The sequence below is a fragment of the Syngnathus typhle genome, linkage group LG9, assembly GCF_033458585.1.
Source record: "Syngnathus typhle isolate RoL2023-S1 ecotype Sweden linkage group LG9, RoL_Styp_1.0, whole genome shotgun sequence".
Classification (NCBI taxonomy): domain Eukaryota; kingdom Metazoa; phylum Chordata; class Actinopteri; order Syngnathiformes; family Syngnathidae; genus Syngnathus; species Syngnathus typhle.
This window is the reverse complement of record NC_083746.1, coordinates 7,902,468-7,916,154: the sequence shown is the minus strand read 5'-3', so window position 1 is coordinate 7,916,154 and position 13,687 is coordinate 7,902,468. Positions and strand designations below refer to the sequence as shown.

General features: G+C 39.9%; 1 protein-coding gene across 4 annotated transcripts in view; it reads right to left on the bottom strand.

Annotated features, from left to right (window-relative positions):
* Positions 1-703: 703 nt before the first annotated feature.
* LOC133159515 (partitioning defective 3 homolog B-like) overlaps positions 704-13,687 on the bottom strand; it is a 75,178-nt gene continuing 62,194 nt past the window's right edge. For 3 of the 4 annotated variants that reach the window (XM_061286571.1, XM_061286572.1, XM_061286573.1), the window contains 3 exons: positions 4,589-4,804; positions 3,774-3,896; positions 704-3,249 (listed from right to left, as the gene is read on the bottom strand). In XM_061286571.1, coding sequence (XP_061142555.1) covers positions 3,135-3,249; positions 3,774-3,896; positions 4,589-4,804 — 454 coding nt within the window. In that variant the 3' untranslated portion in view covers positions 704-3,134. Of the gene's footprint in view, positions 3,250-3,773; positions 3,897-4,200; positions 4,427-4,588; positions 4,805-13,687 lie in introns of those variants that run through there. The other variant, XM_061286574.1, reaches the window with a different exon arrangement.

Here is a 13,687-nt window from a genome sequence, read left to right as displayed (position 1 = left end):
ATGAACCAACAGTCAGAGAAATATCAGTCATCAACAAGCATCGTGCCAATGAAGCTGTCATTCCAGCCATAACTCGGCTCAGCTACAGAATTAACGTTTGACATGTTTAAAACACTGACACATTTAATTATTGTCTATTATAATCACTGTTGGAAGTCGCACACAATTTACAGCGAGGCAAGTTTAATGTCTTTTACTTTCTGTCCCCATTGGTCAAAAGGTGTGGGATGTGCTAATTAAGTCTTGACTGATAAAAAAAAATTCCCTTGGCCTCTGTGTCTCATTACGACTAACTTCACTGATTGCTGTCCAAGTCCTGCTCCTTTAGCGCCTGATAACGGGGGAAGCTGCAGCAAAATGCTTATTAAAACGAGGCACATAACCCAAGTAGGGCGGTGGCAGCCTTAAAAAAAAAAAAATTGAAAACTTTAAATTTTAGGTTGCAATCAAATCACCGGATCTCCTTTTTCTAATTGATAATTAGTTGCACGTTAATTTGGGGCCAACATCTATCGCTCTTCATAAAGAGCCACCTTATCAGCTGCTTAACAGACTAAAATTGGACTCACCTTGTAGAATATGCAACGCTGTAGGAAAATCTGTTCTCTCCTGACTCACACTTAATTAACCTTAACAGATGAGCAGAGCGGAGGTTGAAGTGGATAGAAAGACAACTTTATAAAAAGACATGACTGCCCTAACGTGTTGTTTAAATGTTTTTAATGCAAAACAAATGTTATATACATGGATATAAAATGTGCTTGGACAATTCAGACGATGACAATTATGATACTTGCATTCATCATTTTACAAATGATATACTTTATAAAAATGTTATTATTAAATTTGTTCCTTCATACACTGGTCTTGGTGAGCACCAGAAGTTTTTAAAATGGACTCCTGGTATGTACCTTCAGATTATAACTATTAAAAAAATAAGTACAGAGCATGCATACAGAATGTTAAACCATGCAAAAGTGCACACTTTTAACAAAAGGTCGGCTTGTTCACTCGTGTGAAACGTGCTTAAAACATTTCTGAAACAATATGAGACTTCATACTAACACAAACATTCATGAAATGTGTTAAAAAAATACAAATGACGCATTACATATAGTACAAGATGCGAACGAAAAGTTCCAGGACTGGTGTTACAAACAATTGAGTGAGCGCCTGTGGATATCGATGACTCGACTTTTGAGATACAAGCCATTGTTCTGACTGATTGCATTAACTTGCAAACAAATCTGAAGAGTAGTATCATACTCCGTACTGTCCCCGTGTGGCCAAGATGATGATACTAAAAACGAGCAGCACGATGTACATTGAAATGAAACGTGGCAAATTTGTTAGAGGCTGATATTAATTATTAAAAACAAACATAATTTGTGTGTCTTTTGGGGAGGCGGCTAGAACGAATTGATGGCATTTCCGTTCATTTCAAAGGGGAAAGATGATTTGACATACAGTATGAGTAGTATCTCAAGGCATCACTAACTTTTGTGACACCAGTCCTGGAAATTTTCTGACAGACTTGGTCGGTGACCATTTGGACTACATGCAGACTTGTAATGATAGTAAAGTGACTGCAAGTCACATTGGCATCTCAGTGAAGTGGAGATCCTCTTCTGTAATGCACTATCGGATCATTTTCTCTAACACTCGTACATTCACCACGCTCACAGTCATACCGCAATAGCTTTTTCAGTAATACCTGTCGAGAAGAGAACTATGATTAACCTTGGCACTAAAAATGTATTCCTCCCACTGCAGAGTTCCATTTCCATGTTTTATTCCAAAGTCTCACGCAAACCCTTCTGGGTACATCTTCTAGCCACATTCTTTCTCATCCTATGTATGTTTAGGCTGCTCGAACACAATTTCATTTTTTAGCCCTTTAATTTATTCGTACCCAAAATTGACAAGCGACATTGCTGCCGAAATGAAATGCTTCAGTGGAGTTTCATCAAAAACAATGTAGCTGATTTTGAAATGTTTTTTTCTTTGCACATGTATTACCCACGGACATTAATACTGATCATCTAGAAAAGATATTAACACAGGTTTGAACGCTTGGATCTGTGAAAAGATTTTTTTTTAGCAAGTGGTTAAATGGTGTGCCAACACTAAGTGGACACTCCAGCTCAGTTCCTGTGCGCACTTGAACACATCACCAGGCTAAAGAGGACGTGGACGTGGAAAAAGTTCCAGTTCCCTCCCGTCCCTGATTTTCTTTTTTTCTCTACTGTGTTGTTTAGGCACTACAATCACCACACTCGGGTAAATGCTTCTGAAAATCTCACTTTGGTTTGCGCGTTCATTACATTGGCCGAAGAAACGGCCACATTTATTTAATCTCACGTCATCGTATGCTTTGAACACAACAGTGGTTTTGGCCTGTTTGTAACAGTGGTACATCCTTATTTTGTCATTATTTTGTCTTCAAAAAGAAATATTGGCGCTCAATCAGTTTGTGTGTTACGCGTAACTTTAAGTGACTCAAGGTTTTCGTACATTCACAAGTACAAAAAAAACAACAATAAAAGATAAACTAAATTAAACTGAACTAATAATTATCGCATCTTCACATAAAACAAAGTGGTTAAAACTTTGATTCAAATGTAAAATGTCATGTCAGTGACATCCTTCGTAGTTGCGGAAAGTTTCAGACTTTGCATTGCGGGTAAATGTATTCATGCGCAAAACTACAGATGAGAATGTTGGTAAGTGTGCCACTATTTAGCCGGAAAGTAGACCCAATTAAATTCTGATCCTGATGTTGCATAAAAAAAACAAAACCAATGGTGGTCCAACCAGCAGACTGACTGATATTTCCCTCCTGTGAGAGCATACATGGTTGTATAGTGACAGTTGAGTTAGTGGATGCGGTTTGTTAAGGGAGGCAATTAACACGACTTCAAACAACGCGATATTGTGTTTTGTGGCTGACAATTAACCTCCTTTGTCTCGCTTGGCGGCGTGCTTCAAACAGGAGATTGCGTTTGATTGTGACAGAAATGTGAATTCCGCCACGATGGGCTTTGATTTCTGCTTCTCGTTGAAGCGCCCAATCCAGCATTGTATTAAAAGACTATTTGTATTTTCTGATTTTCCTCTGTGGAATTGAATCTAATCTAGACAGCTGCAGTCATGGCATTCTTTTGTCTCGGGTTAGTTTGGTGTTGATGTTGTTGTCGTCCACTTTCCCCAGTGTAGCCATACTCTTCTGGACTGGGATCCGCAAGGTGTCTGTAGAAAGAGTTTTGCCTTACGTAAGACTAGAAATGCTGAGATGAAATTCTGTGGCTTCATTGATGTGTTGGGGAGTAATATCATTTGCATAGAATTTACATAAATGTAACCCAAGGCAGTAGGGCTAAAAATCAGTAGTATTCAAAATACGAGGTACTTTAAATGAATAGAAGCGCTTATAGCTTCGCCGAAAATATGAATTTCTAAGTTGTGCTCGCATTGCGGTAATTTAATACAGCTCCAGTTCAACTAAGACAAAGAACAAAAAAAAAACTAAATGCTGCTACACTTGCACATTGGGAAATTATGGAGATGTCAGACAGACTGCCTGCCTGCCTGAACAAATTCAATCATTTGAAAACTGTACTATGCTCAGGCAAGATACACAACCCTGGCATTGAAGAGTGAATTTTAGAATTTCTTTCGAAATACATTATACCGGTTTGAAAATACACTGAAAACCATGTATCAAATGTTAGATTCATATCTTAAGGGCATGTTCAACCTCAATATGAACTTACCTGTAACCTCCTCCTGCAACAGTTCCACGGTTCATTGTGTCGTACCGCAGTCCCCGAAGCGGCGGGGTGGGCGATGGGGGCACATCCTGTCGCAAGGGTCCTCTCTGCTGGGAACTGAGGGCGCTAAACAAGCAGTGAACAAACGCTGTTAAGAGAAGGCCGTGGACGGCGCCAGTCGTAAACATATACAATTTGCATGTAAGAAGGTATGTCAGAAATGTTTCAGGACTGCTGTCACAAATGATATCTTTCAGCCATTCGTTTTTTCCTTTCCCGTAATCGTTCCGGACTACATATATGAGATCTCTCCAGTGAACTTTTTTCCGACATGCCATTCGTATCCTCTGTAACAGGTTGTCAAGCAATCATTAGAGTGACTGACGAGACCCGTGAGAGCAGACTTGGGTCGGGGGGAATCATCATCATCGGTGACGAGTCATGGATCTTCAGGTACGACTCAGGGAGCAAAAGTCAGAGCTTTCAGTGGAAGACTTCACCAAGGCCAGGAAAGCAGGCAAGACAGACAACTGTTGATGACATTCTTCCATGGTGAGGGGCATCGTTCACTGTGAGTTGTTGCCACAGGGCTACATGATCATCCGTCACGTCTTTCAAGAGATCCTTTGCTTCAACATGAAGACGGTCACGACATCCTGAACGTCCATTAAGAATAAAAGGCATATTAGAGAAGTCTGGGAAAGTTTGTAGTTTGAATGGAAAACATATCTTTTGTGACAGCAGTCCTGGAACTTTTCTGACACACCTCGTGTGAGTTAAGGAACATGAACTAAGACTAAACTGTTGCATTCAATTACCTTGGGTGGGGGTAAAAACCAGAGTCAACTCCCCGAGGGTCCCCCGACCGTGAGTAAGGCTGGCTTGGGGGGTAGTTGGAGAATGATGGAGGAGACTGCATGTTGGGGTTAGGGTAGGACGGGGCCTTGTGGTAACCTTGCGGAGCCTGGGGAACGCCCATGTAATGACCTGACCAAGGATGCGCGGTGTACTCAGCTGGATCCAATGGACCTCGTCTGGAAAAGGGAACGTGACAAATGAGCGATGAGGACAACACCAACTTATCATTTAAGACGTGGGTAAGTTCTTTTTTTGGGGAAACTATCTTGTTGCATTCCAACCCATGCAGGGTCAAATATCAAATTGGAATACTGCACGTGTTTTTGCTTATTAGATCATATCTCATTATGGGATGTTAAGAGGAGATGAACCTGGGCCTATTAATCGATATTGATGCCCAGAAGAAATCAAGGCCTCTGCGCAGACATGTCGACCATACTTTTGACAAGTTGCTTGGATGTTTCTTCAATAATTTATAGAATTTCCCAAAGAGACTCAATAATCCTAAAGCCCAAGTAGTTGTTTCAGTCTTATGAGGGGCCATACTGGTAATGGGGTGGAAATCCAGTTAGAATCTGTGGGGAATCAATTGTAAATCCAGTGGCAAGTTTGGAATTCTCCCCCCAGGAACCCAGTCAGGACTGCACAGCAGCTGGGGATTATGGGGTAATAATGAGAGTGGAAGCCATTACCGGCTGCTATTTACACACACATGCCCACATTCAAGCACATACACACAATGACTGCAGTATGAGACGTAAATAAAACAGCAGCGTTCATGCATATAAAGAAACCACTAATTGAACTTTGCAAGTTACATCCTCCAACCTAGAATAATCTGTGAACGCCGTGCGTGTGGGAAGTTAGACAGAATTACGAGATTTTTTACAATCTAGAAAGACAGTGCTTCATTCTTCATGAGTTTCGCACATCATTCGCCGCAAGAAAATTGAAGAGAAGCGTAGCAATGGGATAAGATAACATTTAGTCTAGCCAATTACTTATTCTCTGTATTAGACGGCGGTTTTTATGACTGGTGGCACAATTGTGCCTCTCACAGGTTAGCCTTTGTACTACAAATGTGAATTTTGAAACGTTTGGAAGAAATCTATTGTCATTTTAGCAAAGCGTACCAAAACTACCTATGAAGGTAGGGAAAACATTGGTTGAAAGGAAAATTGGTAAGATAGATCGCTAAGCCGTGGACTCAGACAGTGTTTTGCGGTAACGTGAGACTTTCTACTTTTCGGGGATTTCAGGTTTGCGATGGATTTGAGAGTAAACCCGGGAGTTGTTATATAACCTCACCACCCGTCCTTCTCTCACATTCACACACATACTTTCACTTAGTCTTATAAAAGTGCTATACGCAGCTGTTACCCCATGTAAACACGAGTGCTCCCACAAATGCACAAACATCAATCTTCCCAAACACACATATGTTTAAGAAAAGGAGACACAAAAGAAAATAGAAGGAGTTGATTAAAAAAACAACGGCAATAAAACAACGTTGCAAAATGAGTAAAGAGTAGGAGAAAGATGAGTCTGTAGGTTGGAGTGTAAGAAAAATGAGTGAGAATGAGCCAAAGAGTAAAACTACCCCCCCCCCCCCAAATGAAACAAAGCACACTTTTGCTGTTCTAATGTTATTTCTTGTAATAAATATGGCTCATGTGACATTTTGTCACAGCAGTTCACTTTCCTAATGCGGCACTCTAGTGTTTTAATCCCAGAGGCAGCACAGTCCAAATAACATGGCGATAAAAATCTACTTTCCGTTATCTACTGCTCATCACTGCTGCATTTAGTATAACATAAATCCCTTTACGGAGTGTTCTGTGATGGTAGTAGAGAAAAAGTATGCGCATAGAGAATGCAATTTAAAGTATAATTTAAAGTTTTTTTTTCTCCTGACGCACTGGGCAGGCAACATGGCGTGGAAGCGGCTTCCAGTATGATTGGCAGTTGCCTTTGTTGACTAAACTAAACCACGCTAAGCTGCCGTGTGAAAACCCTGGCCAGGTATGGAATTAGGAATCTTGGACCGTATGTGCCAGTTGTGACAAAACCTAATCTCTTCGAATGAAAAAACATTACAGGTGACACCTGAAGCAGCAGAGATAGGCAGAAGCCAAATAAGACATTAAGCTATTTTGCTACTTATGGCTAAGTGATTGCACACCGAATGTGTTTGTGTGACTGAGTGTCAGAGATGGTTTCTTGTTAGTTCAGCTGCCAGGGAGGTTTGGGTTGGTGCTTTGGTGCTGGAGGCCCTTAAACCTACCTTGATCCTTGACCCCGCCAAGTCATGCGATACTCCATTAGCTCCTAACTAACACTTATAAGGGTCAAAGGATATTATCAAAAAGGAATTAGGAACATTACCAATTGCAAAGAAATAAAGAACAAAATGTGAGCTAATGCTAACAAACATTTGGTTTAGGTGGGGTCACCGATTAATTTAATAAATTCCCATCTATTAAGATGGTGTTTCATTATTATATGCTGTTGGTATCCATACTGTAAATTTAATGTTTCTTCATTATGGCCAAAGCAACAGGTGATGCAAACCTCCCTATTGGAATAACTTTTGATTCATATTATTTACTTGACAATTTAATCTTCTCTTGGGAGATGCCCTGAACACCAATCCCAAAACTCACTGTAGCAATACTTGGAAAGTTTCCCCTCCAACTGCATTGAACAGGAAGACAGTCATTCTGGTGTCACAGGCCATTTTTAGAGAAATCCCGGACTCAAATTTAGCTGGCTTCTGGCAGGTGAAATTTCCCAAATGAGTCCCTAGAGGAAGTGGGTGTACCAGACAGATGGGCAATGTCAAATTGTTTATGTCTGTGTGTGTTTTTGCATTTATTTGTGGGCCTAGCGTGACACCAATTAGTTGATGCATGTAGTTTAAAAAAGAAAATCACTTCACTCCTTTCTGCGGGCCTCCTAGGTTCTTGGTGACTTGTAAAGCAATGGTATTTGTTGCCAAACATAAAATAATTTAGAAGGCAACAGAATTGGGGCTTATATGAACTTTAGTTATTCTTGACTTGCAAGAGCCACAAGTGTGCTATTGACGCTTAGGCCAATGCAAGGCCAATCTGAGTTGAGATTACAAAACAACAATGGATTTATCGACATATGGTCAAAGAGAAGGAATATGTAAATCGTGCCAGGCACATGAACTCCATGGAGTAGGTTAAACATGAGGGGAAACAAAAACCAGGAAATAAAAACATTTATATGGAACATTGTTTTCAACTCCAATGTGGAGCGGAAATACACAACCGGAAAATAAGATGAAAAAAAAACCACTGAAAATATTGAGCAAATGCAGCTGGGGGAAAGGATGAACAAAAGCAAAAAAAGAAAAAATCTCGGCCATATTGAAGGTCAACATGCTCAGACGGCCAATTGAAGTTTAAATGGAAAAAAAGAGAGAAAAAAACACTTGAAGGGCCTTCTACCTGTCTTTGTCAATAAAGGTCTTTCAAATATGATTAATTCACCAAGAAATAATGAATCACAAAGTGGCCTGTCCAGGAAACTAACATGATTACATTCTCCAGTGAATGGACGAGCGTGCACATAAACAGACACGCTGGTATCGGGTTCACTCGTGCGCGCGTGCGAGTGTCTGAGGTTGAACGCGAGGGGAAAACTGCAAAAAGAGTACAGTCCGCAGAGAATGAATACAAAATATATTCGATAAAGCAAAGAAAAAAAGAGAAGGACAGGGGACCAACCTATTATAGGAAAGAGCGAGAAAGCGGGAATGAGGACCTTCCAGATGGTAGGGGACCGTTGCCTCGGAAACACAGAAGAGGGCAGAACAATGGAGATTTGGAGTGCTGGTTCACAAAACATCATAATACAGCAATGCCAGTCGGAAACCGATTGGTGAAGCTATGACCTCCCCCCAAAAAATACGAAGGGTAACTAAGTCATTCAGATCAATTAAATGGACAGTTAAATAAGAATAACATTGCGAAATTACAGTCATCACATCTGGTTCTGTTACAGAGATTTGTATTTGAGCGACAGGAAGTCAGCATGTGGAGAGAAAAAAATGTCCTTAATTGCGCACATTATAAGGTTTCATTATTTGGAGAAAAAAGTCACAGCTGGAGCTAAACAAGTAGCCTCGAAACCAGTTATTTTCATGCGAATGTCATGCTCTGAATATTATGAAATGTCATACCCGTCATATATGTATATGGGGATGACAAAAGTACCATGACGACTTGCTTTCATAAATAAATTGTTTCAAGCCGTTTAGGGGTCACTCAACTAAAATAATAAACAAAATCTGGACAAGCGTGATGTGGCCTTTTTTCACTACAGGCAGTGCCACTCATTGAGATAATTGTCACAATTGGGCACTAAGACTCGTGTTAAATGGAAAATAAACTTATCAAATATTGTGTGTAACAGCCGTGAAATAATCATATGAGCTCCACTTGCTAAGTACTATCAATGTAGACCAGTCCAATGAGTTTAATCGAGTACATTTGGGCTTGAACGTATCATACCTAACCACTTAGTTTAGTTGGTGACTTCCTGAAACATCATGAGATCCATTACTTGTACCATGTTTAATGAAACTGCCTCAATTATTTCACATCTTGAGCCAATACAGTCTCCGCGACATGTAATGGTTTCAAGCTGGGATATTTCGCTCAGAGCGTGATGACTTGATAAAGATTGCTTGCGAAACTACAAAACCGCAAAATAGCGCTGCTACTAATTTGGTACATGTCCATGCAGAAGTTGAGCCCAACGAGGTGAGCTCCTTAGCTCATTGCCAGGCGAGACATTGACATATGCAAACAGAGAACAAAAGTGTTGACGTTAAGATTATTATTTCTGATTTAAACTGAAATGCCCAGTTTGAGCCAACCGAGCAAAAACACATATGAGGCATAAGATAGTGTCAAGGGAGGGTCCTTTTAGCATATCCTACATGGCTAACAAACAAAAAGGTCTCTTGATGAGTCCAGAGTCAGAACACACCAAAAAAAAATCAGTGGACAATGGGGTTGCTTATGTAGCGGTTGTAAAGTGGTCTGGGAAAATCTCAGGCCTGGTTGGAGGTCTTGTCAAGAGAGATTGAGAGAGGCAGCAAGAGTGAGGGACATTCCGTTTCCTTTCTCCGCTAAACAGAGACAAAGAATAGCCCCCTACTTTTTTTTTTATATCCAGAACTTGAAGAGCATGAGAAAGGATTGAAGAGAATGCGATTTTGCAATGGAAAAAAAGAGGCAAAAATAGAGGTAAATAATGGGAAGACACACCGAAGAGAAACAAGCGGGGGAAAGAGATGCACAAAACAGCATGCGCTTCTCATGAGTAACAATCAAATTATCATTCTAATGAGGAAATGACAGCCTTCCCGGAGACCTGAACGACATGTCTGACTGCTGAGTTAAATCCAATAAGAGTGATAACAAGGAAAAATGGGACAGGGTGTTTGGCTAATCTAATTGGGTCAAACCTGCATTTCAAACAACAGATTGCCATCAACCGGAGTTGTTGATAGCAATCGTAATCTAATAATAAAAAAGTTGCTGTGCTTTGAAAGTCATACACAACTCAAGGCAACACAAACAAAAATGACTAAATCAATCACTACAGTTATAAACGTTAAAACGTCATCATGGGCTTGCCTAGAATAAAAACTATTATATTATATCTCGAATTTCAAAGTCACTTTGTTTCCGTGTTCCGAAGCAATTGGCACATCAGAGGCACCGATGTTTGAGGCGAGGTTTAGAAACAATCCAAGTGGGACAGAAGTGCACATTCACAACCGTTGCAGCTTGCCCCATTGAGATGATTACATATGCGGCGACATCATGCAACGGTGATAGAGTTTTCACCACAAAGGGGCAGGAAGCTGGTCTGGAAGCTCGGTCATTTTGCATGGGGTGGCAAAGTTTTCATAAGAACTGCGCACAACCTTGAAATTTGAAAATATTATCAAAGCTAGCAAAGAAAAAGAAAAAAAACACCACACACAATGTAATACTTGTCTGAGCTAGCCCACCAATATTACGAAGCATTACAGTAGGGGAAACAAGGTTGCCATGGCAATGACCAAGATCTTGTTCACCTTAATATAAGCCAGCATAGGAGCGACATGACTTTAAAGCTCTAATTTTCAGGTAGACTCACCACATGTTGATTTCACTTTGATGGCTAAAAACTGGTTCTCAACAGGGGACTATTGTTCCAGTATAATGTAGCACTGTGAGATAAAAGTGGATACGTGTGAGAAACTGGTAGAAAAAACAGCTAGAAGGTGTGATGTGGAGGAGTGGAAATGGTGGAGTGGTAGTACTAAAAAAATGGCAGTGATAAGGACAACATTGGGATCTGTTTCCTCACTTCTCCTTTTGTATCTATTGAAACAGGCAGAGTCGGTATAATTTTGCTTTAAAAAAAATGTTTTTCTTTGTTTGATAGCTAACTTGAGCTAACTAACTAATTGTGAACACTTAAAACGGCTGTTTGCCCGAAAAATAATTTAATTTGTTAGACAAAACTGCACAGTGACTCTCCTCTAAATTATGGTGCTTAATGGACTAAAATGTAGACCGAATATATTTTCTCCTGTTGCTGTTTCTTCTCAATGGATCTGTCAACTCTCCCAGTCCATATTACAAATGGAAATGTCTCATTCACAGCCCACCACACTATCAGCACACGATACTAGCCGTGACTTCACATAACTTTGCGGAGTCGCTCCAAGCAAGGAAGAATTTATTATCATTACAAAGGCGCTAAATGGAGCACACTGAAAAAGTTCTTTGCTGGAAATTCTTTGCGCTCAAAATCTTTCCACCTTGGTGGAGGTCAACGTGCCACCAAGTGCCTTTCTAGTCGCTAAAGCACGAGAGTGAGACAGTGCCCTATACGTGTGAGCGTGTGCGTGTCCAATTTCTCGAGGCTTTTCAAAGCGACAGCTAGACCCCCTAACTATCATCACTGCTCTCGGCCCCATCTGCTAAAGTCATCACCAGCACAGACACACTGCCTCCCTCTCTTGCTCACCGCGCATGCACAGACATGCACAAACACACGCATGGAAGAGGTGTGAAAAAGCCATCTCTCAGCATTTTTAACTGAGATGGGAACCAGACCAAAATGTTTTTATACTCATTACTTCTTCCATGTCCTGTTTTCTTTTTCCTTTTATATTTTACTGATATCTTTTTCTGTTTTTAAACTCGAAATAAAATTGATCAATCAATCATGAATGGACTTTCTTTCTCCCATGCTTATAAGCAAACACCAAACTGGTATACACTACCTGATTTTAACAGAAAATAAGTACCTAAAGTTCCTGACAAAAAATATACTCAGATATCAAGTGTATTTTTTTGCATTACACGTAAATAATATGAAAGTTAATTTACTTCATAAAGTGAGTAGTTGGAGATTTGATTCTGCATTTATTTAATCTAATTATGTGTTTTTGTATTGACTTTAGATTACTGCTATAGTTAAAAATATGCATATTGGCTATTGCTCATGAGCAAAATTAGCTAGCACATTAACCAGCTCATGTTCTGCCTAAACAAGATCAAGAAAATTAAAAGAACAGTGACATTTTAATCCACTAGATTAATATAATTTAATTTAATCTAACTGTCTGAATGAGGAATTTTCTATGTCACTTGACACACTTCATCCTATGGGAAAGATCTTTCATAATGCAATTGCATGAAAACAATTCTTTTAAATACGCCAACTGGTGTGAATTAAGTGTTCAATTCTACCACGATGACATCGTAAAATTAAAAAAAGATTCAATGTTTAAAAATCACCTAAGAAGGCATGGCTACCTCATTTAATGTCTCAGTGAATTGAAGCTTTATTTAATATAAAATAACAATCAGCTTAGCTCAGACATTTTTAAGTAGCTGGCCCTACACTGGCTGTATTAACTCATCTAAGAATAGCAACGGTCCATACCGTACATGTGCCACGTAATATATTAGCAATAAAAATATTACATAAACAGAGCAGTACACCTCTATGTTCAACACTTAAGAATTTGTTCCGTAACTGCTTGCAGCTTGTCTTACTGCAGAGAAATGGAGTAAGGCGGGTGAGGGGGGCATGTGTCAAAGAGGTTATCTGCCTGGTTTCTTCATTGGCAGCAGTAAAAGTCAACACAAGTTAACAGAAGAAGTTAAGGGAAATGTATTGCAATAAAAGTATAAGCAGGAAATGTCATAGAGTAAATGTGAAAGTTTCCAGATATAAATAACACAGTAACAAAGTATTCTTACTCCATCATGTTACAAGACTTGACTTGTTGAGTCTTTGCAGGTATGAAAGTTGTAACCGCTATCCCGTTATACAGTTACGTTTATCTTTGGACAAGAGTAACAATTACACAAAATGTTTACTTGGCAGGCCTAGGGGGGGTAAAATGATGGGAGAGTGACATGACAAGGGCGAATTAATTCAGGGAACAAATGCAGAAACTAAAGGTAATGCACATGTTGAAAGTGAGGCTTTGAAGTAGCAAGAGACCTGCCTTGAAAATTGAGACTCAAGGAAGAATGACTGATGATGCACAGAGAATATAGAATGTCTACAACTGTGTTTCCCATTAGTAGGAACACGTGTAAACGGTGGAAAAGCAGCTGTGGGCCATCACTTGTACCCAACAAGTGTTAGACCAATCTTTCACTGCAACTTTGACCTTTAGACATTTCGCAAAACAACAAAATGGAAGCTACCACCCGACTGATGGGGACTTTTTCTAGGGTGCTGCTGACTCGGCAGAACACAATTACGATAAATCGGATGATTAATTTAATACACATAACGGACAGATGTCGAATACACGGCCAATGTCAGATCTGGCTCACCACATAATTTTCTGCTATTCATTTGTGAGGGCCTGACTTTCCAATTTCATCACACAGTGTTTGATGGGTTGAAGTCAGGCCTTCTTAGCCAACAATATCCATCTATGGCTACATATATTTGAATTTTTACACTGGGTCAAAGTCACGCTTGAACACAAAAAGCCC